General features: G+C 37.7%; 5 protein-coding genes across 7 annotated transcripts; 3 read left to right on the forward strand and 2 right to left on the reverse strand.

Annotated features, from left to right (window-relative positions):
* The first annotated feature begins 266 nt into the window (after positions 1 to 266).
* On the forward strand, positions 267 to 3,286 carry LOC132165721 (uncharacterized). Its single transcript, XM_059576393.1, has 5 exons — positions 267 to 1,133; positions 1,407 to 1,459; positions 1,995 to 2,161; positions 2,241 to 2,392; positions 2,503 to 3,286. The coding sequence occupies exons 1-5, from the start codon at positions 335 to 337 to the stop codon at positions 2,946 to 2,948; spliced, it is 1,617 nt and encodes a 538-aa protein (XP_059432376.1). The 5' UTR covers positions 267 to 334; the 3' UTR covers positions 2,949 to 3,286.
* Positions 3,287 to 4,081: 795 nt separating this feature from the next.
* On the reverse strand, positions 4,082 to 9,475 carry LOC132166694 (pentatricopeptide repeat-containing protein At2g03880, mitochondrial-like). Of its 3 annotated transcripts, XM_059577561.1 has the most exons (4): positions 6,032 to 9,475; positions 5,520 to 5,596; positions 5,044 to 5,248; positions 4,082 to 4,944 (listed from the first exon to the last, which is right to left on the reverse strand). In XM_059577561.1, the coding sequence occupies exon 1, from the start codon at positions 9,185 to 9,187 to the stop codon at positions 6,164 to 6,166; it is 3,024 nt and encodes a 1,007-aa protein (XP_059433544.1). In that variant the 5' UTR covers positions 9,188 to 9,475; the 3' UTR covers positions 4,082 to 4,944; positions 5,044 to 5,248; positions 5,520 to 5,596; positions 6,032 to 6,163. The 3 variants fall into 3 exon arrangements, with proteins under 3 accessions (XP_059433544.1, XP_059433542.1, XP_059433543.1); XM_059577559.1 differs by having other exon boundaries at positions 4,082 to 5,248; XM_059577560.1 differs by having other exon boundaries at positions 4,082 to 5,248; positions 5,494 to 5,596.
* A 626-nt stretch (positions 9,476 to 10,101) lies between these two features.
* On the reverse strand, positions 10,102 to 13,168 carry LOC132166425 (pentatricopeptide repeat-containing protein At4g39530-like). The gene has a single exon (XM_059577230.1). It carries the CDS (start codon positions 12,976 to 12,978, stop codon positions 10,312 to 10,314), a length of 2,667 nt encoding a protein of 888 aa, XP_059433213.1. The 5' UTR covers positions 12,979 to 13,168; the 3' UTR covers positions 10,102 to 10,311.
* Positions 13,169 to 15,923: 2,755 nt separating this feature from the next.
* LOC132165527 (protein NDL1-like) lies at positions 15,924 to 20,211 on the forward strand. The gene is made up of 11 exons (XM_059576136.1): positions 15,924 to 16,086; positions 17,519 to 17,618; positions 17,859 to 17,956; positions 18,094 to 18,182; positions 18,411 to 18,471; positions 18,558 to 18,644; positions 18,731 to 18,808; positions 18,910 to 18,966; positions 19,097 to 19,152; positions 19,273 to 19,408; positions 19,706 to 20,211. Exons 1-11 carry the CDS (start codon positions 16,027 to 16,029, stop codon positions 19,925 to 19,927), a joined length of 1,044 nt encoding a protein of 347 aa, XP_059432119.1. The 5' UTR covers positions 15,924 to 16,026; the 3' UTR covers positions 19,928 to 20,211.
* Positions 20,212 to 20,929: 718 nt separating this feature from the next.
* Positions 20,930 to 24,223, forward strand: LOC132165916 (thiamine phosphate phosphatase-like protein). The gene is made up of 4 exons (XM_059576630.1): positions 20,930 to 21,154; positions 21,269 to 21,390; positions 21,528 to 21,732; positions 23,615 to 24,223. The coding sequence occupies exons 1-4, from the start codon at positions 21,011 to 21,013 to the stop codon at positions 23,873 to 23,875; spliced, it is 732 nt and encodes a 243-aa protein (XP_059432613.1). The 5' UTR covers positions 20,930 to 21,010; the 3' UTR covers positions 23,876 to 24,223.
* The last annotated feature ends 2,586 nt before the right edge of the window (positions 24,224 to 26,809 follow it).

Genomic DNA, 26,809 nt, shown 5'->3' on the forward strand with positions numbered 1-26,809 from the left:
TTTTCCAAATTAGAAAAAATAAATTTTCTCTTCAAAATTTAACTTTGAATTGAATAGTTTAATAGGAATGTTATAGGTGCTTTGAGAGTTATTGAGGCGATAGTAGTCACTTTAATCAATTAAATATGTCGACGTAAAAAAATAATTTTTTGTAATTACTGCCAATGATGTCGCTACCGAAACTTTGAGCTCGCCGCTACAATTACTTTCGTCTTTCGGCCCTTAAACCCTAATCAATTGCGTTCTCACCCACTGTCATGCCTATAAGGGTTTTTGCTTTCTGCATTGGCTCCTCTCTCTAATTCACTCCCATTCAATCCTCACAACAAGCGCCATGGCTTTAACTCTAATCGAACCCACAAATTCCACAACTGAACAAAGCCCTAACTGTCCCATTACAGGCAAAAACTACGAGCTCAAGTTAAACGAGTCAATACGAAACCTCTTAGCCGAAACCCACAAAGAAGCCCCCAATTTCTCACATTTCATTCATGTATTCCGCGAATTAATGCAAACCCAGCACGACCCATCTCTCGAATCTATCTGGGTCTACGCCGGATTAACCTTCCGTAGCCGGAATTTACCGAAAGATGACCTTTTGGATCGGATTTCTGCCTCAAAGGACCTGTTTCAATTGGTATCGGCGTGTTCTGTTTCGTGTGGTGCTTCGAAGAGCATAGCATTGCTCGCTCCGGTGGTGTTCGAGGTGTACAGGGTGGTGGTTGAGTTACTTGGAAAGGACTCGGCTTTGAAGAGGGAGAGGAAGGCAATGAGGGAGGCTAAATCTTTGGTGGAAGCCATTCTTGGGTACATGAATGTGTGTTGCTGTAAAGATGATGGTGAGCAATGTGGTTCGAATATGATAACTCCTTTTGCGGATTTAGTTCGCATTTGGATCGATTCGAATGGCGGAGTAGAGTCTTTCTTGCCGCTTGTGAGCGGTGACGTTTGTGAAAGGCTTAGCGTAGGAGGATGTGGTGTTGGTCACTTGGCTGGAGTTGTCATTGCAGAGGTGTTTCTGTTGGAACTGTGCTTGAGATTCCGTGCAGGGATTGTGAGGGAAGAGTTGGAGAAGGAGCTGAGGAGTTGGGCTGTTGGTTCAATTACTGGCTTGGGGAACTTTTACTTTTTCGGTTAGTAGTGTTTATTTTTATGCTTTTTTTGGCTAAATATTTGGAAAATGCACAACAAGATTCTTATTGTATATGTTTATATACTGTTTTTATTACTTATCAAAAAAAAAAAAAAAAATGTTTATATACTGTTTTTCTTATTCGTATACATTGAGTTTTATGATGTTCCTTTAACTGGATTGTTGATGAAATAATTTAGCATGTCCTGTTACAATATGATTTTGTCTGATTTCAACTTTGATGTGCTTTCATCCTGGTTTATTTGTCGAACAGAGACCCTTGTCCGAATGCTGCTGGAGGCGGTTTTACCTGTGACTTCCCTACTGGTTAGCATGTCTTTCTTTTGATTGCTTAATCTGTTAATATGTATTCCCTATAATCGGTATGTTTTCTCGCTTCCTAGGTGCTTCCGCGAATGTGAGTGCAGTACACTTGTCAAACTATGTATGCAAAATTGTTTAAGTGGTTCTACATTCTAAACTAATAGGAACTTGAGTAGATGAAACCAGTGATGTGAGTTGATTAGTTTTTCTTTTCCTCAGAGCATAGCCAATCTTTCTTGGGATCTTGTCCTTTATTATTAGATTTAATCAATACCACAAGTTCGCTACTTTGGAGGAAAATATCAGTTTTAGCAGAATCGTTGAAGTCATGGAGTTTATTTTGAGCTTCTATGCATTTTCTATATTTGTAAAGGGTTTCCAATTATTTCTTGGGCATATACTTCTTGGAATGTTGAGCTTTTAGTTGCAGAGTACGTTTATTAGGAAAACATTTCTCATTTCATCATGGAAGTAAGCATCTATATCTTGAAGATGGTCCTTATTCTAAAGAGCATCCCATGCAAATATGTCTATGCAGAGTTCTGAAGATGAAGTTTTGTTAAGAAAAGTCCTCTATGATGCTGTCATATTGGTAGAGTATTCTTTTCTAAGTCCTGAGAGAGCAATTTATGTACCTGCTGAGCGCATGAAATGTCTTGCCATGGTGAGATTGATTATTACACATGAGGCTGTAGAATTTTTCAGGTACTAAAGAATGAGTGATGTTGAAATTCTAATGAAACCTCAAGTGCAAAAGTCTCATCCAATATTGGCCTTGCTGCAGGAAATTTGGGGATCAGATGAGAGCTATCTCTTACGTAAAGGCCTTCGCCGGTTCACATTTACCTTCCCAAATTATTAAATGGGTCACCGGCCAGATTGGGTTGTCGGAAAAAGCGAATCTATCAAATGGATCTTCACCTAAAGCTCTTATTAGTGAGTAGCTCTAATATTCTTTTGGTCCCTGGTATTCACAACAAATGCACTCTATAGTTATGACCAACTTGTAAATCAAAATTTTAATTTTGAATGATCTCATTCTCCAGAGTGGCTACTAAACCTTGAGGATCGAGGAATAAGAGTACTTGATGATAGCATTTCAAAATGGCGTACCAAATTAGTTCTTGATATTTCCAAAGCAGACTTTGAACAGCCTTCATCTAAGTTGGAGGGCAAAAAAGTGGATGATGATATTCTCTTTTACATTGATAATAAGGGGGAAGATGAAGATGCAGATGAGGATAAGATGAACGAATCAATGAGCACTGCATTTGTAGCTGCTGCCCACACAATGAAGTCAACGGAAAATGGTGGAAGAAAACGGACAGTAGGGAGAAGTGGTGAACAGAAGAAAATCAAATTTGTCAAGTATGACCTCTCTCAAAATTCTGATTCAGCCAGACCAAGGCCTTCATTTTTCAGTAATGATGGTTTCAGTAGTGAGAGTGAAGTTGAGAATCCACTCTCCGATGAGGATACAGGAACGAAGTAGGAAAGTTGTGAAGAAGGCCTCAATCATGCTATTTCTAGCAACTTCGCTTTTTTTTTGTGCTCCCTTACATTTCTCAATGCGTATTTATAAGAACGCAACCAATTTCATGATGAAAGTATGTGTAACCATTCTGTTTGGTTAGGCAGATGAGGTTTCTGGAGATGCCGATGAGAACCCGAGGAGCTGCCTTAGAGCACTCATTGTGGTTGTTGTATTTTAGGGTTGCATGTAAAATGGCTAATCAAAAGCTTAAAAAATGTGTCCATCTGATTCTCTAAACCAAATGCGTTTTGTATTTAACTTAAGAGAAATACTAGTGGTACCAAATCTTTTACCAAGGGTTTGGCAAAAAAAATAAAAAAAAATCTTTTAGCAAGGGATGGGTACCAAAATAATATGAAACTTATTCATTGGAAAGTATATAAATAATTAATTGAGAAAAATGCTATGGAGTACCAATGAAGAAGCTCTACATTATTTCGGCACTCTTAGCATTTCTCGTTGTATTTCATGTGTTTTTCTCTCTTTATTATTTGTATCTTTTTTTTTTTTTTTTTTTGGTGTTTGGGTTAAAAAAAATAAAAATAAATAATATTTAAATGTTATAGAAAAAGAATCGATAATCAAATAAGAAATGTATTTGAAAAGAACATTACTTAAAATTAAATATAAAAAAAAATTGTTTTTTTAGCAATTTTAGATAAAAATAAATAAAAATTTAGAGAATCCATCGTCAATGCAATGAGCATATTAGGTTGCAGGATATCTGTTAAATGCAAATATATGGGTCCTGTGCCCCTGGTGTGGAAAACAATGGGCAAAAGCACATCTTGTCACAGCACGTAGCCATGCATGTATCAAGCATCCATGTTTATAGTTATCAACCATATTAAAATACCTTAAAATAAAAAATACAATGCTAACCTTGGTTCTGAAAACAAAATTTGCGTTAAAAGAATCCAAAACATCAGCATCAGCCTACCCAAATATCATATAGAATGACAGCAACGATGGGGAAGAACATCTCAAACCCAAAAATAAAAGGAAAAATAGGGCTAAGAAAATACATCATTTTTTTTTTAACAAGTAATTGAAATATCATTAAAAAGCGCAAAAGGCGCAATCCAATACACAGAAAATATACAAGAAAAACACTTAAATAGAAAAAGAAAAAGAAAATCATAAAAACCAAGCTCTACCTAGTGATAAAGAGTATTGAAAAAGAAAGAATTTGTTCCACCAGAGTCCTTCTCCAGTTTTCAAAACTCTTATTATTTATTTCCTTCCAAAGACACCACAAAAGGCAGGACAATACCATCTTCCACTCTGGTGCACTCTGAGGACTACCACTCAACCTTCTCCAACAAGTAAAAAGGTGTATCACTTGATTAAGCATAAAGCAAGATAGTCTAACATAACTGAAAATAGCACTTCATAAGGCACTAGCAATCACACAGTGGAGAAAAAAGATTATCTACAGACTCCTTACACCTTTTACACATACAACACCAATCAATTACCATGACATGCTGCTTCTTTAGGTTATCAATTGTGAGGATCTTCCTTATGGCGGCCGACCAAGCAAAGAAGAGCTCTCATGATGACCTTATTCCGTCAAATGCTCTTCCAAAGAAAGGGAATACTATCATGAGGGACAAGAATGTTATATAACGATCTAATGTCGAACATCCATCTCTTCGAATGGGCCCAGCAAAGCTTGTTTACCTCCCCATCTCACTCTAAAGGAGTACAACAAATTGAAGAATTAAGCAAAGACATTCACCCCCAATTGTGAGCCACTCTAATAAAGCTTATATTCTATTGATGGGAGCCACTAGATAACTCAATAATCCGCTATGGAAGCATCTTTAATGCGAGCTATGCTATACAAATCCGGTAAAGCTTTCTTGAGGGCCATCTCTCCACACCATTTATCAGGACCGGAGGCATTGGTACCTTTCAAATTGCTCCCATCAAGCCAATGGAAAGACCGTCTCTACAAAGACAAGTCATCCCATAGGCAACTTGCACCAAGGCGGGCAATATCATATTACCTTTGAAAAATTGTACCAATCAAATTCTGGACAGGACATACCTGCACATAATGGTACCACATCACTTGCAAGATTCACATGCAGCTTTCAAGCTTCAAATGGCAAAGAAGCCAGACAGTTTTCAGTTCAGTCGGCACAACAATGGTTTCTTCTTGAAATAAACAGCAGTTTGTAATAAGTTGTCAGAGTGTGCTGTCTTCCCTCTCCGTTCATCTTACCCATCCATTACACGTCAACTGTTGGAGGCTGTATAATAAGAGTGAGCTTCTGTTTAGTCCAGCAAATAATACAACTCAATCTTCAATGCACATGGTTCATAGAACATTAAGTAGACAAAGATTTGGTAACGCATATCTTTACTTCTAAGAAAATGCAAATATATTAGACCTGTGCCCCTGTTCCCAAAAAAATGTATGTATCATGCATGGATATGTATGCTTAACAACCACTTATTAAAAAAAAATGTATGCTTAACAACCAGATTAAATTACCTTAACATGAAAAATACAGTGCTAACCTTGATTCTGAGAACAAAATTTGCATCAAAAGAATCCAAAACAGCAGCATCAGCCTGCACGATATCATATAGAATAACTGCAACAAACGGAAAGAACGTATCAAACCCAAAAAGAAAAAAGAACGGACAAGAATTTTAGATTGTAAAGGCATTCCGACTTCTATAAAACTGGAGGCATTTGTATCTTTCAATTTGCTCCCATCAATCAAATGGAATGGCTGTCCCTACAAGGACAGGTCATTCTCATAAGGAACTTGCACAGAGGGAGCAACTATAGTGGCATTGCAATATTCTACTTCAATTAGCCTAGGAGCTCCAAAAACCTGGATGGAGTATGTGGACATTATTGACTATCAAACACTAAAAGTTTACACGGATACTAATAATAACCCTTGTGTAGTGTATGCATGTGGACCTATTTCTCTCTTTTTTTCCTTTTGTGTGTGTGTTGGGGGGGGGGGCTGCTTACAAACATTTAATGACATGGGATATTAATTCATGAAGGAAAATACCTGGATTCTCAGTTTTTAAGTGTTTTTTTTGCCCTGGGTACTAGCACTTAGGGCATGGTTACTCCAAAACCAAGGATTAGAGTTTAATTTCAGCACGGGTCAACTTGCTAAACACCTCTGGAGCCAAACAAATCACCAATAATCCTGACAGGAGCAGGTGCCACACTTAAAGTGGTGGAACTGATTAATGTCACGAACAACTATTTCCCGATTGGTGATGTCTGAGATGAGCTTCATAACATCATGGCAGTCTTCACAGATGCGTAGGTTCTTGAAAATTCTAATCGTTTTTACAGGGTTGGGACTTATAAGGGCAAAAGCAAGAGCCAACCTTTCACTATGATGATTAAGATGTTCCTTTTTCTCTCTGTCAGTGACATTATGAAGCACACGTTCTGTTTTTGGGACATAACCTACTGATAATAGTTTTTGGCCAAGCTCCTCTAATTTTAAATGAATATCCCTGATTTTTGGATGCGAAACATCTTGAGACACAAAGATGTGGATTTGACCATTGATCTCTACCCAGCTACATCCAGGTTCCTTCTTAACACCCCGACTGGACATCAATGACCTGACCTTTTTGACATCATCCCACCTACCTTTGGCTGCAAAAATATTGGACAGCAATATATAAGTGGAGTCAATCTCAGGTTTAAGCTCAAAAAGTTTATCTGCGGCTCTTTCACCAAACTCCACATTTCCATGCATTTTGCAAGCCCCGAGAACAGTCTCCCAAATCAATGCGTGTGGTGTTAGCTTCATCTTCTTGATGAAGAGTTCGATTTCATCAAATTTTCCAGCTCGACCAAGAATATCAACCATGCAAGCATAATGCTCAACTGTAGGAGTAATCCCAAATACTTCGCTCAGTGAGTTGAACTGTTTTTTCCCTTCTTCAACTAAACCCATGTGGCTACATGCAGAAAGAACACCTAAGAAGGTAACCGAATCTGGCATGGTGCCTTCATCTAACATTTTCCAAAAGGTTTCAAGAGCTTTCTGTCCTTGTCCATGTTGTGAGTATACACATATCATTGTGTTCCATGCAACAGTATCCCGAAAAACAAAGCCCTGAAAAATAGCCTCAGCATCTTCTAAGCACCCACATTTTGCATACATATCAACAAGTGCACTAGAAACAAAAATGTCACCAAACTGCCCACCCTTAATTGCCAAAGAATGAAGTTGCTGCCCAGTTTCCATGGCAGCTATTCGGGAGCAACCACCTAAACAGCTGGCAAGAGTAAACTCATTGGGCTTTACACCTTCCTGTTGCATCAAACTAAAGCGCTTAACAGCCTTCTCTGCTTCATCAGTTTGTGCATAACCAGTGATGATGACAGTCCAAGTAAAGAGGTCTCGATTAATCAACCTATTGAAAACGGCATCTGCATCTTCCAAGCACTTGGTTTTGGCGTACAAGTCAACAAGAGCTGTCCCAACAAAATCATTACCATCAATGCTGTTTTTTATGATATGGGTGTGTACTTGCTTTCCAAATCCTAGATCACACAGGCTAGAACAAGACCTTAAAACACTGACATACGTGTACATGTTCGGCATGAAACCTTCCACCAGCATTTGATAGAAGATTCTTGGTCCTAGATTGCAGAATTTGTAGCCATGGCAACCAGATAAAAGGGCATTCCATGAAACCAAAACATGATCTGTCATTGCCTCAAACACCCGGGCACCACCTTGTAGACATCCATTTTTCATGTACATAGTAATTAAGGCATTGCTGACTGAAATATCGCTTTCAAACCCATACTTGCATATACAAGCATGGATGCTTTCACCATATTGAAGGAATCCCAAACCAGTGGCAGCGCTAACAACACTTGCAAAGCTAAATTGATTTGGTGGGACACCTGCATATCTCATTAACAAAAATAGCTGGGCGGCATCTCGGCTATGACCTTGCTGATCAAGGCAAGTGATCATTGCACTCCAGGCTACTACATCAGGATTTTTGATCATATTAAATACTTTTAGTGCATCATATGCCAGCCCACACTTAGAGTACATATCCACAAGACTACAACCCAAAAACTCATCTAGTTCACACCCCATTTTGATTGCCACAGAATGCACAGCCTGGCCTTCTCTCAAACTCCCTGAGGTCGCACAACCCTTAAGGACAGTAGACAAGGTGAACTTGCTAAACTTCATTTCTGATTCTCTCATTCTACAAAACAGATTCAATACTTCTTTCCAACCACCCACCTGGGCATAACCATTAAGCAAGGCATTCCATGAGACACCATTTTGCTCAGGCATGCAAAAGAACACTCTTTCCGCAAGTTCCATCTCACCACATTTGGCATAAAGATCAACAAGAGTAGACCCAACAAACAAATCCAAGAAGCACCCAACTTTGATTGCTTCTGCGTGCACCTGCGTCCCAAACTTCAAATCCATTGACATAACACAAGCTTTCAACACGGAAGCCAACGTGAACTCATTAGGCCTTACACCTTCCCTCTTCATCTCACAAAACAAATTAACACCTTCACTACCTAATCCTTCGGCCACAACCCCTTGTATCAGTGCAGTCCAAGACACAACATCCTGTTCAGGCATCTCATCAAGCACTCGGCGCGCATACACGGGACTCCCACATTTTGCATAAGCATTGACCAAAGAAACCCACAAATGAGAGTCCGGGTCTATCCCATTCTTGATCACCTGCCCATGAATGGCCATTCCCTCATTCAAAGACCCTTTCGAAGCACAAGTACGCAGCATCCCAGAATAACGTCTTAACCGTTCCTTACTATCCAAACTCAAAGGTCTACTTCTTACATTCTTTTCAATCTTCTCCCTCGACAAGACTGAATTAGCCCAATCACGAACCGTTTCCTTTCTGGGTTTTCTATGAAACCTTTCATGAAAATGACTCGGCGAGTTTCGGGTAGCGGAGGAATCCGAATCACTGGTGGGGTTCGATTCTACAACATCTAAAGCAGCAGAAGACGAAGAATTCAATCTAACAGAAACCAACGGTGACTTCGAACTGGTACGAAGCTTATTGGGGAACTGAAATCGAAAACCAGGCGGTGGGCTACGCATCTTCAGAGCAATAAGATCGCATTCCATCAAATTTGAACGCCAAGCTTCGGCTCTGAAGCAGTTTTTTATCATCAAACGCATCAAATGCACAGCCAAAACTAAAAGAGCATCAATAGCGACAGAAAAATCATTACAGACTAAAACTCAGACAACTATTCCGCCGACTGAGAGCTTTTCTTTTCAAAAACAAAGAAAAATAAACTTGTAGGTATGACCCACGATTCCACTTTCTTTTCGTTTTCTACAGATTCCCGCGAACCAAATAGATTAACAAAGAAAATAACAATAGCAAATCGCTTGCATCAACATGGTGCGGATTTGAAGAGAGAGAGGAGGCAGCGAGCGGAGTCGGCTGGCTGTGGCTGTCAAAGAAGCGCGAATACGAGTGTTATCTTTCGAGTAATCGAGGGTATTTTAGTGGCCAGTCGAGGTGAAAGATCTGCTGTGACGCTGACACAGGTAAGCTGACCTTTCTGATGACGTGGCATCCCCCAATTGATGTGATGAGGACAGCGCTAGAGCTGCTTGTTTGGCGAGTAGTCAAAAACCTCATTCAAGGGTTTTCAAAATTTTGAGAACGAAAAATAAAATATAGAATAGAATATAATTAGAAATTATGTTTGGGACGTCAGATTTTTGTTATTTTTGTTTGAGATTAATAGATTATCATTTATCACTCCAAAAAAAAAAAATGTTATCATATGACTTTATAATATAATTGAAAATCAGTCACTGAATCAGTATTTACAAAATAAAAAATTAATTTTCACTTTCAAATTATTTCAGTTGTATAACAATCGTATAGTGATCTACTTGGTACTACCCCAACGGTTTTCGAAGGAAATCAATTTTTTCTAAATTAGGTTGAAAGAAATTAAAATTCAATTTAATTTAACCAAACATTTTTTGGCGCACATATTAATTTGGGGTCTAATGTCTTACTAACCCTAAATTTAGGGTTTTTTTTTTTTTTTTTGGAAAATAAATTTAGGGCTTTTAGCATTTCCTAGAAGTATGGATCTGTTTAGCAATGGAATTGGACAGGTCAAGAGCAACCAACTCCTCACAGGATGTTCAAAATCAGAATCTCCTCAAAGTTGAGCAGAACTCAAGGACCTCCCAAACTCTGCCATTAATTAGCTCAGGGGGGGGAAACTTCTCTATCAGATTTCCTGATAGCAGCCATGACCCATGACGCATGTTCTTCATCGAGCCATCCCCTCCAAATATTGACAGATTTCCTTTATCTTTGGATGTGACATATCATGAGCAAAGAACTTATGGGCTTGAGCATCAATCACCAGCCAGCTACATGCTGGTTCCTTTGTGATTCCCAGATTGGACATCAATGTCCTAACCTTCACAACATCATCCCACCTTCCTTTGGCAGCTAAAATATGAGATAACATCACATAATTATAGTCCATGTCTGTTTCAAGCTCAAATATTACTTTCTCTGCAGCTCTTTCACCAACTTCCACATTTCCATGCATTTTAGAGGCCCAAAGAATGGTCTCCCAAATCAAGACATTCTGGGTAAGCTCCCACTTCTCAACAAAGCTTTGAACCTCACTAAATTTGCCTGCCCGACCCAGGATATTGACCATACAAGCATAGTGCTCAATAGAAGGAGTGATTCCATAGTCCTTGCTCAATGAGTTAAAATGCTTTTCCCCTTCTTCAATCAAACCCATGTGGCTGCACGCAGAAAGAACTCCTATAAAAGTAATCTCATCAGGCAGGACCCCTTCATCTAACATAATCCTAAAAGCCTCGAGAGCCTCCTTTCCTTGCCCATTTAGTGAGTATCCACATATGATTGTGTTCCACAAGACTGCATTCCGATAAGTCATGCTCTTAAAAATGGCCTCGGCATCTTCTATGCGTCGGCATTGCCCATACATATCAACAAGTGCAGTAGCAATATACATGTTGCTTGACAATCCGGATTTTATAACCATGGAATGGAGCTGCCGGCCACTGTCGAGCAATGCTAAACTGGAGCAACCACTTAAACAGCAGGAGAGAGTGTAGGCATTGGGCTTCAAGCCTTCTCGTTGCAACTGACTGAAGCACTTCACGGCCTTCTCCCCTTGATTGGTTTGTACATAACTGGAAATGATGACTGTCCAAGTCAAGAGGTCTCTTTCAGTCAGTTCATTCAAAATTATATCTGCATCTTCTAAGCACCAGCATTTGAAATACATGTCTATCAGAGCAGTTCCTATGGAACTATTACTGCAAAGGCCATCTTTTATGATATGGGCATGTATTTGCTTCCCAAAATCTACATCCAAGATGTTGGAACAAGATTTTAAAATGCTGATAAACGTGTAGATATCAGGTTTGAAACCTACCACAAGCAATTCTTTGAAGATTCTTGGCCCCTGATCAAAAGTTTTGTTATCATGAAATCCAGATAAAAGGGCGTTCCATGAAGCTATATCTCGAACATTCATCGTATTGAAAACCTGCCAACCATTATGCACACATCCAGTTTTCATGTACATTGTAACAAGTGCACTGCTGATGAAATTATCAGATTCGAGACCATGTTTATATACACAAGCATGAATACTGTCGCCGTACTTCCAGTTACCTAGACTGTTAGCAGCACTGATGATACTAGCAAGAGTATACTCATTTGGTGTCACACCTGTACGTCTCATTAGGCAAAACATCTCCGCTGCTTCTTGGCTCTGGCCTTGCTGATCAAGACAGTTGATCATTGTACTCCAGGCCACTATTTTGGGATTTTTGATCCTCTCAAAGACTTTGAGTGCATAGTCTGGCAACCCACACTTGGAATACATATTAAGAATGCAACAAATCAGAAACTTATCGAGCTCACTACCCATCTTGGTAACCAGAGCATGCACTGCCTGCCCCCCTCTCAAATTTCCCAAGTGTGCACAACTCTTAAGGACAGTCAATAAGGTGAACTTACCATACTTCAATTCTAATTCACTAATTGCAGAAAACAATTTCAGAATCTCTTCCCAGTCACCTACCTGAGCATATCCATCAAGCAAAGCGTTCCACGACACAACACTTTTCTCAGAAATGTAAAAGAACACCATACTTGCAAGCTCCATCTCACCACATTTTGAATAAAGGTCAACAAGAGTAGACCCAACAAACATATCCGAAAAGAACCCGATTTTAATGATTTCTGCATGCAACTGTGACACAATATCCAATTCCAAGCACTCTGAACAACCTTTCAAGACACTCATCAAAGTTTGTTCATTTGGCCTGACACCATCTTTCCGCATTTCGCTATACAATCTAATACCGTCACGGCTGTACCCTTTATCTATCCAGCCCTCAACCAGTGCAGTCCAAGACACAACATCCCGTTCACGCATCTCATCAAGAACCTGACGTGCACATTGCAAACTCCCACCTTTCACATACACTTCCACCACCAATCTCCAAAAATGGGAATCCGGGTCCATCCCATTCTTGATCACCTGCCCATGAACCGCCTTACCCTCATTCAAGCACCTCTTCAAAGCACAACTACGTAGCACCTCAGAATACAATCCTAGCCTCTCGTTGCTATCTAAATTCACATCAGCTATTGAAGGCACCGGTTTAAGAAGATTATGATTTGATAACTTCTTGAGTATGTTCTGAAAGCGCCCATCGAAACAAGCCGCCGAATTTTCCATGCTATCAGATAATGACGAACTGGGTTTTACATATGGTATTGCAGTAGCAAAAGAAACAGAGCGAGGCTTTCGCAATAAACGACATAGAAAACTAGTCCCCAGGCTATGATTGCAGTCCATTGAACCGAAAATGAGCAATGAAAGAGAGAATTGTATAATGGGTTTTTCACTTCCTTTTTTAAAAGCATTTCCATTCATTTACTTCTTCCCTCTGTAACTTGGATCAATCGAGACTTCAAATTTCAAACCCTTTTGACCCGTCTATGAACTATTCATCCTTCCGGCGGTTATTTCGTAGCCACGGCATTCATGCAGAATTTTTGGACAATCCTGCCCCTAGGCTAAAGCGAACCGGTTCCCTCCAGTCCATTTGGACTGGAGAGATCCAAATGCGAAGGAAAATACATTGACACAGAGGAAGCAATGAAAAGGAACATCTTATATATACTCTCTACTATGAAAAGGAACATCTTATTACCTTAAAAACTGTTCCTTTTTTTAATACATCAACTTTGCTCTTGTCCTCCTCTCATCCTTCTCTCCTCAGGATAATGCCACGTCAATGAAAAAAAATGGAAGAAGCATAAGGGCATACCAAATAGCAATTATAGGAGAGAAATGATTTTTTTTTCCTCCCGTTCAATTCTTGCTAATCTATCATTTGAATTCAACAAATTCAATAATAAATTTGTAAGAATTTAACGAGAGTTGACCAACAACATGTCTCAATTATTAGTAGATTAAGCATGTCAACTCAACAAAGATGTATGCGAGATAGATGCTACAATATAAAGAAAATAAATGTTTACTTGGTTGAATTCAAATGATATCAGAGCTACAATAAAGGGGTGTGTAATGAACATTTTGAATCACATTATATATTATTCATCCAAATTTGTAGGGAGAAAGTGAAAATACATGATAATTTTGAGAGATTAATTGTTACTTTTTTAAAGTTGGAGAATAATTGCAAAGGGTGCGTGTGTGTGAGGAAAGCAAGTATATCTTTCCCATCAATCTTTTACACAAACTTATCCGATAGTGTGATTCCTCAAGACGGCTGATCCAATTCTTAACACGGAAGCTGTCCAAGTGACTCTAGAAGGATCTTAACAAGTGCTTGGCAAGCATTGTTTGGAGGTAAAAAAAAGTTAAATACAGTTGTTTGTAGAGGATAAATTTTCTTTCTTGAATATTTTTCTCTGGTTAATTATCTGTGTGGGTATATTTTCAAAAAAGAAATTTTTTATTTTTGTATAACACTTCTCATTTATCTGTTTTTCTAAAACACTACTCAAAATCAATCTTTTTATTTTTTATTCTTTTTCTAAAACTAAAAACTGAAAACAATTCTTAAAATTTTATCAAACCAACCCATCTATATTTTCTGAATGAGAAAAAATCGAAAATACAAAAAAGAAAAAGAAAAAAAAAAAGAGTAGGAACATTTCAAGCTTTAATTATAGATTTCAGGGGAGAAAATAGCCTGTACAAGTAGAAGTAGATTGATGGTTGGCTGGATTGAGAACAGAATATAAAGAAATTCATAGCTGGCAAATTGGCAATGTAACCAGCAAGCCAAGCCAGTTAAAAAGTATCAGTCAAATCACTTGGTTGGTTTCAACCAAATATCAAAAAATGGTATTGTTTTATGAATGCATTTTAAAAAAAAATTATGATTTAAAAAAGTAAAAAAAAAAAAAAGAAGTATTTTTAAATAGTAAACAATGAGGTGTATTTTTAAAACATACAATTTAAATTTAAATGCTTTAAAAAACACTAATTTTAAACGTACATTTCAAAATCACAAATCCAAAACCTATTTGTTCGAGGAATTCAAGCATTTGCTCGAACAGATAGGCTACATTATAAAATATTCACCTGAAATCCAAAAAAAGAAATTCTAGCCAATTGGGATTGGCGCTTTAAGGTGCAAATGTAATGTTTCCAAGTTGATACAAATCATCATTAGGTGAAAACGGTGCTGATTTCATCAATGATTAAACACCTAATTTGATCTTGAGCATCCACTTATAAATTTAATGGAAAATGCTTAGTATTTTTTTAGTATCTTCCTAACTGTGATGTGGTTTTTAAAATCACCAATAGATTAAAAGTTAATAATAATAATTTTAAATTCAACGGTGATTTAAAAGTCACATCACAGATGGAAAGACATCAAGAAAATACCAGAAAAGCACGTAGCATTTTCCAAATTTAACACAAACAAAATTTTATAAAGAACATGACATTAACTTGGTGGCTAAACAAAGAATTAGTAAAATTTGGGTATCAAAATGAAAGCTATTAAATATATTTGGTTTTGGGAATCTCTTTGATGACAAGAGAAAATGAATTCTTCCATTTTTGTACAAAGATGCTACAACAATGGTGGTTGGTGAAGGAGGAAGCAAGGCCACACATTGCCAAAAACAAGATGAAAATTACAAATCAACAGGATTAGGATGGTAAGAGTAATGATTGAGTCAAATCAAAGGCAAGCAACCGGCGACCCACTATTAAATTTTTTGTGCCTTATAAGTTCCCCCTTTGTGACACACGTCAAATCCCCAAATAAACCACGTGGACCCCAGATGGGACCCTCCAAAAGAGCATCCAATACAGGTGTCAGCATCACAAGGGCACCACCACACACTCTCGCAGTCAAACCAAAATGATGGGGCCTTGCTATCTATCCTGCCACGGACAGGGATCCCCTGTTTTTTGGACAGAGTTACGATTTGGATCTACGGCTATTAACTATTCTAATTATTACAAAATCTTTACCATTAGATTTATAAAATCTAAAAATGAGAGGATCCTGATATTAAGGGGGAATATTAATTTAATAAATTTTATTACAAAAATTTAGGAAAATTTTTCTTTATGGAAACCAAAAGGCAAACCGACGTCGTTGTAGAGAAATGATGAAGGCAAACGACGCCGTGTAGTCTGGTTGGAGGTCAATAACAAGTAACAACGAAGCTAACGCGGTTAAAAAAAAATTGACCATGGTCACAGGGTAAATTCAGTTAGTATGGAAGGTGTTAGAGCGTCGGTGGTGGTTAACCGTAGGCTATTTTTTTCTAGTGAGAGAGAAATAAATTAAGAGAGAGAATCGCTTTGTATATAAGCCATCGAAGCCAAAGGCTAATTTCTGTGAGAGAGAAAGAGAGAGAGAGAGAGAGAGTTTGGGAGAGAGAGAGAGAGGCTCTGTGGGGCTTTGAGACGCATAGAACTACGGCCATGGCAGAATCAAACGACTCCGTTTCCGTTGATATGGAGAAGATCTATCTCGGTGGGAAGGTTCGTGTTTTTCTGCAAGAAAGTATTCGTTTTTACGGCTTTTTGTTTGTTCGCTAATTATGAATCAATTTCAAGCAGTTTTTTGCATTGTTCCGATACCTTCTTGTACTGCATTTGAGTGGATTGGTGGTGGATGGTGTCCTGTTTGTTTGCTGATAAAGATTGGAAAAGAAATGGGCTTGTTTTGTTGTTTGGAAAATCAAAGAGTCAGAATCGTTGGGTTTTCTTCTTTTTCTTCGCAACAAAATGATGGGTTTTTTTTTTTTTTTTTTTTTTTTTCCCAACTTATTGAAAGATTTGATTTTTTGTGGTATTGAAGGTTCGGAAATGATGATTTCCAAATCTGGGCATTTTTTATTTTTGAGATTTGTTTTTTTTATTTTTACCATTGCGGGAAAGAGTCATTCTTTCCATTTATGTACACAGTTGTCTTTTTTCGGGTTTTGTGTGCTCATATTTATTTGCTAATTCTGCAATTTCTCAAATCCCATTCTTCTGGTGGAGCTGTTGACGCAGTTTTCTTTGTCAGAATCTATTTTGATCGTAAATGGTATCCTTTCATTTTGTTCACTTTTGTGCCTTTTTATGTAAAAGTATTTGATGTTTGGCTTCAATTAGATAGTTTTGGTCCTTTTGCAAATAATGATTTTTTTATAAGCAATTTTTGAAACAATGATATAGAAACCTTTATTTATTTATTTATTTATTAGGCGTTCAATCTGAATTGAATTATGAGGATTTTTATCTCTGCTTGTTCTTTCTAGATTTTTCTTATGGGGGGTTGAGATTCCTTTCTTCTTGTATGTTGCTTTTTAGCCTGAAAGCAATCGGATCCTTTGGTGAATTCATTCCTTGGATCAAATTGTATTACAGTTCACTGAAGAAACCTAAGCTACACCTTTCTTTGTATTATTTCTTTTTATTATATGGAGGCGTCTAGCTGTTTCACTTTCTTTTCCTATTTTTTATTGGTCATTCGATCAGTCTAGTCAATGTCTTCTTTAGATATGTGAGATTCCGTGCCTTCCTTTTTAACTGTCATCACTTTTCTATTAAAAAGAAAAAAGAATACAATGATTGAAATCTGGGATTACTTGTTTGTTTCATCTATCTTTTGAAGTTATGTCATATGATGTGGCAAATAATTTTTGGGTCGCCTGAAAAGGGGTAAATGCACATGGGGAAGCTCATTCAGGGAATTAAATTCTCTGGATAAAGCTGCCAGTTTTCGCTTACTGAACTGAAGGTTGACTGACTCTTTTCACAAAATACCTGCACAATCGAAGATATTATGGTGATGAAACAGTTTTAAAGTGCACCGCTTTGATGATTTATTGGAATTTTTGCTCTACATGTTGATGCGTGTATATATATATATTTCTGTGTTTATTTCTCTGTTCATAACACTTTTATTTTAATTTGTCAACTGTAGGAACATCTTGTACGAACTGGCCGTGGTTCTGTGTCTGTTATAGTCTATGGAGACCAAGACAAGCCCGCACTACTTACTTATCCTGATTTAGCTTTAAATCGTAAGTGCAATCTGCAATGGAGTCACATGGGGTGGGTGTCCTGGGATTGGGAACTAGGCTTAAAATTGCTAATTATTGCAGGTTTTTTTTTTTTTTTTGGTTGCTCTTGTAAAGTATCTGGTTCATGACCCTTTAATTGACAGTATTAATTCACCCATAAATTAGTGTGTGTGAATATTTTTATCTTATATATGGAACACTATCACAGCTATTGATCTAGTTCTCAATACTTTTGAGCAGATGTGTCTTGTTTTCAAGGATTATTTTTCTGTCCTGAAGCAGCTTCTTTGTTGCTCCACAACTTCTGCATTTACCATATCAGTCCTCCTGGGCACCAGGTCTGTAATTGGTTGACTTGACTGCATCTTTAGAAGTTAGCTGATTTAACCATCTGGAAAATGTATTGCATGCATTATGACTGAATGTTATTATTCACATAATTTCTCTTCTGGAACTTTCATAAGAGTTCTTGCAGTTAGGAGCTGCTGCAATTTGTCCTGAAGATTCTGTACCTTCTGTTGATGATTTAGCAGATCAGATCATTGAGGTTCTCAACTTTTTCGGGTAATTATTATTTAAAAAAATCTTGTTGGTGATTTATTGTTAATTTTTGATATTTGAAGCTCTAAATTTTAAGCTGTAACAGTATGCAAGGTGAAGTTTTTGTCGTACTTGTTGACGAGACGGTGTAGAAGGGAATTTTATGCATGGGATGTCTTCACTGGAGTTTTCTCAGATGAGATCCTGTGTTGTTAATTTGCTTTCTTATTACATTATTTTATACTTCTTCAGGCTCGGTGCTGTGATGTGCATGGGGGTAACAGCGGGTGCCTACATACTTACACTATTTGCAGTATGTACCCTTTCTGGAATATTGTGACCTGTATGTTTTCAAACTTCCTCAATTATTGGTCCACTGATCAAGGTTTCATGTTGCAGATGAAATATAGGGAACGTGTTCTTGGTTTGATACTTGTGTCCCCTTTATGCAAAGCACCGTCTTGGACTGAATGGATATATAATAAGGTTCCTTTATGATGCCGTACTGTTACTCTTACAAGTAAACATGCATATATTTCAATGTTATAACTAAAGTTGCATATTGTCTGTAGGTGATGTCAAATTTGCTTTACTTTTATGGCATGTGTGGTTTGCTGAAAGAGTGTTTGCTTCAGCGGTACTTCAGCAAGGTATTCTAGTGCTTCAACTGTGGTGAAGTGCATTTGTCTTGCTCATCCTACATGGTTTTATTAGGGTCACTGGGTGATGGGGTTGCTATAAATTTTGACAGGAAGTTCGTGGTAATGCGGGAGTTCCAGAATCAGATATAGTTCAAGCATGCAGAAGAGTAAGTGTTTAAGCTAATTTTTAAATTCCTTTACCCAAAACTGTACTTTCTCCCGTCCACTTTCGTTCTTAAAATAGTGGATTTTCAAGGTGACACTTGTTTGATTCCCATGACATTTATGTTTCCTCAGTTGCTCGATGAGAGGCAGAGCATAAATGTTTTCCGGTTTCTTCAAGCAATCAATAGGTAAAAACTGTGCCATTGCTGCTTCCCCAGTTGTACTTCTTTGTGGGCATGTATAAAATCTTCAAAGATATACTAAATGTATATGTTTCTGTGCTGAAATTTTGTTTTGCCAACTTGCAGGAGATCAGACATTACTGAAGGGTTGAAGAGACTAAAATGCCGTACGCTAATTTTTGTTGGGGATAGCTCTCCTTTCCATTCCGAGGCTCTAGACATGATTTCAAAACTTGACCGGAGATTTAGTGCCTTAGTTGAGGTATGTGTTGCAAAGTATATCTAGGAATATCTGTATAATAAATACAAATGCACACTATCAAGGAACCACTTAGAAGGGTATTTATATGTGGACCGCTTAGGTTCTTAGCAAGGGTTCAATGCCTTCAAGAGTAAATGTTGTAATCTGCATTTGTTATGGTTGATGATAAATCCAGAGTTCCAAGTTCACAATGTCCTAATCTGATGCTTACATCACATGTTATTCTTCTGATTCAGTCTAGGAAAATTGAATAAATGTGCATGAATGTGTATGGTAAAGGATGTGTTGTTAGTGCAGGTCCAGGCTTGTGGATCAATGGTGACAGAGGAGCAGCCACATGCAATGTTGATACCCATGGAGTTCTTCCTCATGGGGTATGGGTTGTATAGGCCGTGCCACTTCAGCGACAGCCCGAGGAGTCCACTCAGCCCATCTTGCATCTCCCCTGAACTTCTCTCTCCAGAAAGCATGGGTTTGAAGCTAAAACCGATAAAGACCCGTGTTTCGCTCGATGTTTAAGGTGGAAGGGAGGTAGAATTGGAATTAATTTGACTCGTGATTCGGAAGATGTTCAATTTTTTTGTTCTTTTTGGCTTGTGAATCAATTAAAAAACAGTAGATTGGTTGGAAGGGTTGTAGATAGAGAAGGGAAGAATGTTACAGAATACGTATAGGGATCACTTGAATTCATTCATTGTAGTCAAAGGAATCACTGAGTTGTGCCTGTTAATTCTATAATGGACTTGAGATTTATTTATGATGACGAGCAATCAATAACAGAGAGGAGCTTCCCCATTATTCAACTTGTGCTTCCCATATTTTCATTACTCTACAAGTATTCTCTCTCTCTGTCTCTCTGTCTCTCTCTCTCTCTGTCTCTCTCTCAACTCCATTTTTCATTACTAATAATCATGGCTTGGCTGTAAAAGAGGGCAGCGGCTGATATGGGTCACTTGCATTCTGTAAAGATATATGTTTAATATTTCTCATAATATTATACCAGCCGACCCGTTTAAAATGAATTCTAATTGGGAATCTCAGGACTCATTTGTTTGATTCAAAATCACAGCTCATTTCATAAAGATGGCCAGATCATATTCCACGCATTTGTAATAAAAAAAGCCTTTGGTTTCAAACCATTCACCCTTCAAACCATATTGAAGGAAAATTCTCAACTCTCAATCGAATACCATTGAGACTTCATAAAATCCACACAATATTTAAAAGTCTAAACTCTTCTTTGATATACTTCAAGAAATCTCGACAATCTATTACCTCAAAAACTACATCATATAGAGATGGAAAGGAAAAGTGGTGGAAGGAAAATGGAAAGGGAAGAAAGGAAATGAAAAGAATGAGAAGAATAAAATTGAATTGAATGAATTTTTAAATCATTTCCACGCCGAAAATTCTTTTTATTTTTATTTTTAACGGCGGGGTCTAGTTTTTGGGACACTTCCCATCATAGAAATCTGACGGCTTGTATAAATCACTATCCAATCATATATTATGGCACGCATTTATCCAATAACGGCCATCTCTGGCGAAGGCATAAGCTTTTTATCTTTTGCTCGCCAGAAAAACCGAGCTCCGGTGGCCAGAATGGCGGGAACAACAGCGGTGGTGGCGTTTGACTTTGATCGCACGATCATCGACGGTGATAGCGACAATTGGGTAATAACAGAGATGGGTCTCACCCGCCTCTTCAACAAGCTCCGACCTACCTTGCCTTGGAACTCTCTCATGGTTTCTATACTTTCTTTCACTCTTTTCGATATCTTTCACATGAACTCCCACTTGGGTTTTTATTAAAATCTTCGTTAAATTTATTTGTTCATTGATTTTGGTTAACTATTTTAGGATCGGATGATGAAGGAGCTACACTCACAAGGCAAAACTGCCGAGGACATTTCGGAGTGCCTGAAACGGACTCCTTTGGACCCGTGTATTGTCGCGGCAATTCGAGCAGCTCATGCTCATGGGTAATTTTTTTTCTTCCCCTTTTTACCAGCTCATTGTTGTTAGTGGGAGTTGTACTCGTTAATGGTTGAATGGTTGATGGCAAAAGGTTGTTATGGTGGCTACTGTGTCTGTGTGGTAATGGTTTGTTTTGTTTCAGATGTGACTTGAGGGTAATTAGCGATGCGAACCGGTTTTACATTGAGACAATCTTGGAGCATCATGGTGTGTTGGGGTGCTTTTCTGTGATTTACACAAACCCAAGTTTCGTGGATGAAGAGGAGGGACGGCTCAGAATCTTGCCCTTTCATGATTCAAGTTCGTCTCCTCACGGTTGCAAATTGTGCCCTCCACATATGTGCAAGGTACTACAACAATGTCTGCCCAAAAAAGGATAGTATAAAGGACATTTATTAATTTTTTTTTTTCTAAGTTAAATACTAGAACAAGAAAGGAAAAGAACAGTAACGGGGGGAATCAGGGTGGTCTAAGGTCTAAGGAGGAAGGAGATGCAAATTGTGTGCAATGAAGTTGGCACTTCTGTGAAATTTTGAGGCAGGCCAAGAGAATAGCCCCTGGTGAGCGCTTTTTCCTGGGTCGTTTCAAGTGGTATCAGAGCCACATAGTAACGCCAGATCATGTGGTACTGGAGCACTGCATGACATGGCCCTGACGAGAACATCAGGAATTTAAGAGGGGGGAGTTTGTACCCCCTCGTTTATAAAGATAGTCTTTGTAACGACCTAGGGAAAAGCGCTAGCTATATTTACGCTATTACACCAAAAGGACTAGTCAATTTGAAGTTTTTTTAAAATTCATTATAAAGCCCAATTTCACCTAGTAACTAGGCAATGTATGACTTAGTACGTATGACTATCTTTATAAACCACCTACTTTATGTGGGTTTCTTCTTATCTTTTCAATATGGGACCGGAGTGTTACAGGAAAAAGGTGCGGGTTTTGGATGGTGTAGATGTCTAAGAGCAAATCACTTTCATGAATGATTCTGTCCAGTCCCAATGCTGAGGCTTAAGCTCAAATCCGTAGGCTTAAGCTTTTAGATTAAGATGGTATCTCAATATGTTATATCAAGATCTTACCTGATAATTCTCAAATGTTCATTTTCCCAAAATCACTAGAAATTTTCTTTCGTCCATATTATTATATGAGTAATTAGTTTGGGTGTTGTATTGAAGGTATAGCTGCCATTACGTTCTATTATAATGTTTGCAAGTCCCTTTACTGTTTGATTGGTTGGTTGTAGTAATTGAAGCTTGTTTGATAACATAGACAAGAGAAGAACTTTCTTTCTGTTCTACTTTTAATCGGAGAAACTGAGAAAGGGCTCCAATAGCTTCTAATGTTTTCCATATAGCTGCGCCAGTTAACAAATACTTTGACCATGGTTAATTCCACTTAGAGGGATTCTTTATTTGAATCAAACCCACCTTCTCCTCTCTGGAGTGCACCCTTTTTTTTTTTTTTTTTCACTGTTAGTTAAGATAGCCACAATCGCAAAAAAAAAAGGCTTAGGATGTTACTTTCTTTTTTTAATTCTTTTTAGCTGTAGTTCATTCTTTCAATTGATTAATTGTAGACCAAATGGCATCTTCTTTTCTTTTAAATAAGGGGTGAAGGGTGAGGCCACGAGTATGATTCCTATATTTATTTATTGAAATTATTACTTATGAAAGATAATGGGGAATAGGAGGCCAACGGAACTGGTGGCCTTTCAATTTTGTTTTCAGTGGCATTTGAAAGCACAACTTCATGTTTTTTGGATGAATGTAATCTATTTGCTTCTGGCTGATTACCATATATTTGTATCAAGCCCACCTTTCCCTCCCTCACTCCTAAAAGAAGTGTCTCGGCATTGCAGAGTATATAGAACAATGTGTGTTGATATTATCTATTTCATCTCTGGCATCTTGTAACTTAAGTAGTTTACAATTTATAGACTCTTATTTCCTTTTCCTTTGGTGTTGGGGGATTGTAAAAAAGGGTTTACTTTTTTTTTTTTGATAACAAGGAACTCTTCCAAGGGAGGGCCACTTTGTGTATCTACCTTTGTTAGGTAAACTTAGGACTTTTGTAAAACGCCCCCTCCACATGGATCGGGTAATACTTCAGCTTTGCCGGCAGGCTGGCCCCAAGGAATTGTTTGCACCCAAGGAGTTTACTTTTATCTTCTGATAGTAGTACTTTTATTCCATTTAAAACTGGTTCTGATTGTGGCTTCCGTGATAGGGTCTAGTGATTGACCAAATCCAAGCTTCTGTTTCTAAAAGTGGCAAGAAAAGATTCATTTACCTTGGAGATGGTAATGGCGATTATTGCCCAACTCTGAAGCTTGGGGAAAGCGATTATGTGATGCCAAGGAAGAATTATCCTTTGTCGAACCGTATATGTGGCAACCCAATGCTAATCAAGGCACAAGTCCATGAATGGAGTACTGGAGAGGAGCTGGAAAGAATCCTAAAACACCTTATTGATACAATCATCATCTAAGATAACATCAGCAGTGATAAGGCCAATCAGTTAACCGATTGCAAGTTTGAGACAGTGCGAATCCTCACCAGGAGGCACTCCCTCAAACACTTCCTGTTCCTCACTTGCAATTGGTCTTTCGAATTGTATCAATGGCAGAAAAAGGCCATTTAGGATGAGATCGTTTTCCCTGTCTACTTTCATGATTTGATAATTAAATGACAAAAGAGAAAACATTTGAAGAACTATAACTTCTTATACTGTAGTTTCATTAAGCATTTTCCCCCTTTTCTTTTTCTTTGGAGAGATGTGTCTTCAATTAGAAGATGCCTGCAATAACCAAGTGTTTGCTATGCAGCAAAGGAATCATTTTTGTTCTTTTGAGTGTTGGAACTTACACCCTTAAAAGAACTCACTCAGAGAGTTACCAAATCATAATTTGCTCGACCTAGTGCCTCTGATAGCTAATTCAGATAGCAATGAGAGGCTAAGGCTGTATGCTGGAGTGCTATGTAGCTGTGCTGAAAAGGGTCTTTGAATGAGGGGAAGGCAAATCATGGCAGGTGATCAAGAATGGGATAAAACTAGATTGGATTTTTCGGAATTTGCTGGTCAGTATATATGGTAAATGTGGGAGTTTGTGATAAGATTTTATATCCTATTGTAATAAGGTTACAAAAGGGTGGTCTTTTGTGAGAGGTTGTTTGGGCCTCACCTACTCAAACAGATGTCTGGATATGTGGTAAATGTGGGAGTTTGTAATATGATTTTATATCTTGTGTAATAAAGTTACAATAGAGCGGTCTTTTGTGAGAGGTTGTTTGGGTTTCACCTATTCAAACAAGTGTTTGGATATATGGTAAATATAGGAGTTTGTGATATGATTTTATATCTTGTGTAGTAAGGTTGCAATGGGGCGGTTTTTTGTGAATGGTTGTTTGGGCCTTGCCTACTTAAATAGGCGTCTGGATATATGGTAAATGTGAAAGTTTGTGATATGATTTTATACCATGTAATGAGATTGTAATAGGGCAGTCTCATCTGAGAGGTTATTTGGGCTTCGCTTACTCAAACAGGTGTTTGGACAGTTCGAGCTGAGATAGCCTCACATCATATGATAGACTGCCTATTGCATGAGATACCGATCTGCTTTGGATCAGATAATTTTGTCAGACGGTGTACTTGTGACAATATACAAGAAAACTAACTTTCTTTCACAATGCAAAACTTGTGAAGGTTTTCCAAAAAGGCAATAGGATTATAGATCTTCAAAACAATTGGGATGGTTTTAGTGAAGGTTTTATAAAAGGTAATCAGATTATAGATCTTCAAGACAATTGGGATGGTTTTAGTGACTAAAAGGTCAACTGATCAGTTGGTTTCAGTGGCCAAAATCATCAAAGCACCTCAGTGAAGTCAAGCCATGAAATCATTTATGCAAAGAAGATTTTAAGTGAGTTAGAAAAAACTTTTTCCTAAAAAATTCCTTTTAGATTAAATACCATATTATATAAACATCGTTTTCCTTATTAACTGGCCAACTAGGAACCGACATAATGACGTTAGGGACAACCCACTAGCAAAGGCGAGCCGTGGAACAAACTTTCCTTGTCGACATACGACAGCTAGTGCAATTTGATTCGGACCTTTTCCGATTTTGATCTCCACTTATATTCGAATTTGATTCTCTACAATTGGGGATCTCGACAATTCATCCTGCCTCTGTAATCAAGCGATTCAAGCATCCTCATGGTCCCCTGCCCAAAAAATCTTTTGCAATTGGGGCTACCGATAGTAGAGAATCTAAATTTCTAGTAGTCATCATCCAGTAGCACTTATCAAGTTAACCTCTAAAGTATGGATTGTTATGTGACCGTTCATATAACACTTAGCAGATTTACAAAATTTTCATTTAATATTTACCATGTCATCCATTAAAATGTGAACGATTACATGACAATTCACGTAGTATTTATTACGTCAGACGTCAGTCATGAGAATGTAAACTGCCATGCGATAGTCCACGTGATGGTTATTTTCATAAAATATAAACTTATAACAAGTTGTTGGTGGTACGGGGTTAGAATACAAATTTATAAAGTTGATAGGCAAACACAATACAAATAAAATAAGTAATCAATTTGACTACAATCAGGCATATACAAAGAATAATAGAATAAGGAAAACATAAACCCAATATAGAAAACCCATATTCTAATAAAATATATGACCTTTTTGTTGATTTTTTTTTAAAAAAAGACAGAATCAACATTAACTAACAAGACCGATCACATATATTTATTTTCACCATTTTATCCTATGTAAATTTATATTCTCTCATGGTTCCTATTTACCCTATATCATTCTTTTTGAAACTCATATAGAGTTGAGCATCATTTAAGTGTTAGAATACGTGTCACAATTTTGTTTTGATATAGTTAACAATATATATATTATTTAAATTTTTTAAATAATATGACAATATATTCAAAATATAATATAAGGAGAGCCCCTATGATTCGGACCATTTGCAAACTACCACTATTACAACACCCAATTAACATGTGCCACATCATTATTTTAAGAAAATTGCAAAAAATTAAAATAAGAACAAAAACAGCAAATCAAAGTGAAAAAATATCAAAAAGACCCTTGGCTGCCAGACCCAGCAGAACCACAGCTAGACCCACGGCTGGCATGGGTCTGACCACCCACGGCAGCCGTGGGTCTCGCCGGCAGTGACCCGTTTTTAAACCCGCTATGACCTAACGAAATTCGCCTCAAAACTCGTTTTTAATGCTCAAAACTCGTTTTTAATACCTCAAAATTTGTTTTTGAATTTAAATCTAAAACCTAAAAGTAAAAGGTTAATGCTTTAAAAATTTTATCACCTTAAAAATCGAAAATCAGCTCTAAAGAGAGGTGACTCACGGCGTGGGTGACCAGACCGACATG

Source organism: Corylus avellana, chromosome ca11 (genome assembly GCF_901000735.1).
Source record: "Corylus avellana chromosome ca11, CavTom2PMs-1.0".
Taxonomy (NCBI): domain Eukaryota; kingdom Viridiplantae; phylum Streptophyta; class Magnoliopsida; order Fagales; family Betulaceae; genus Corylus; species Corylus avellana.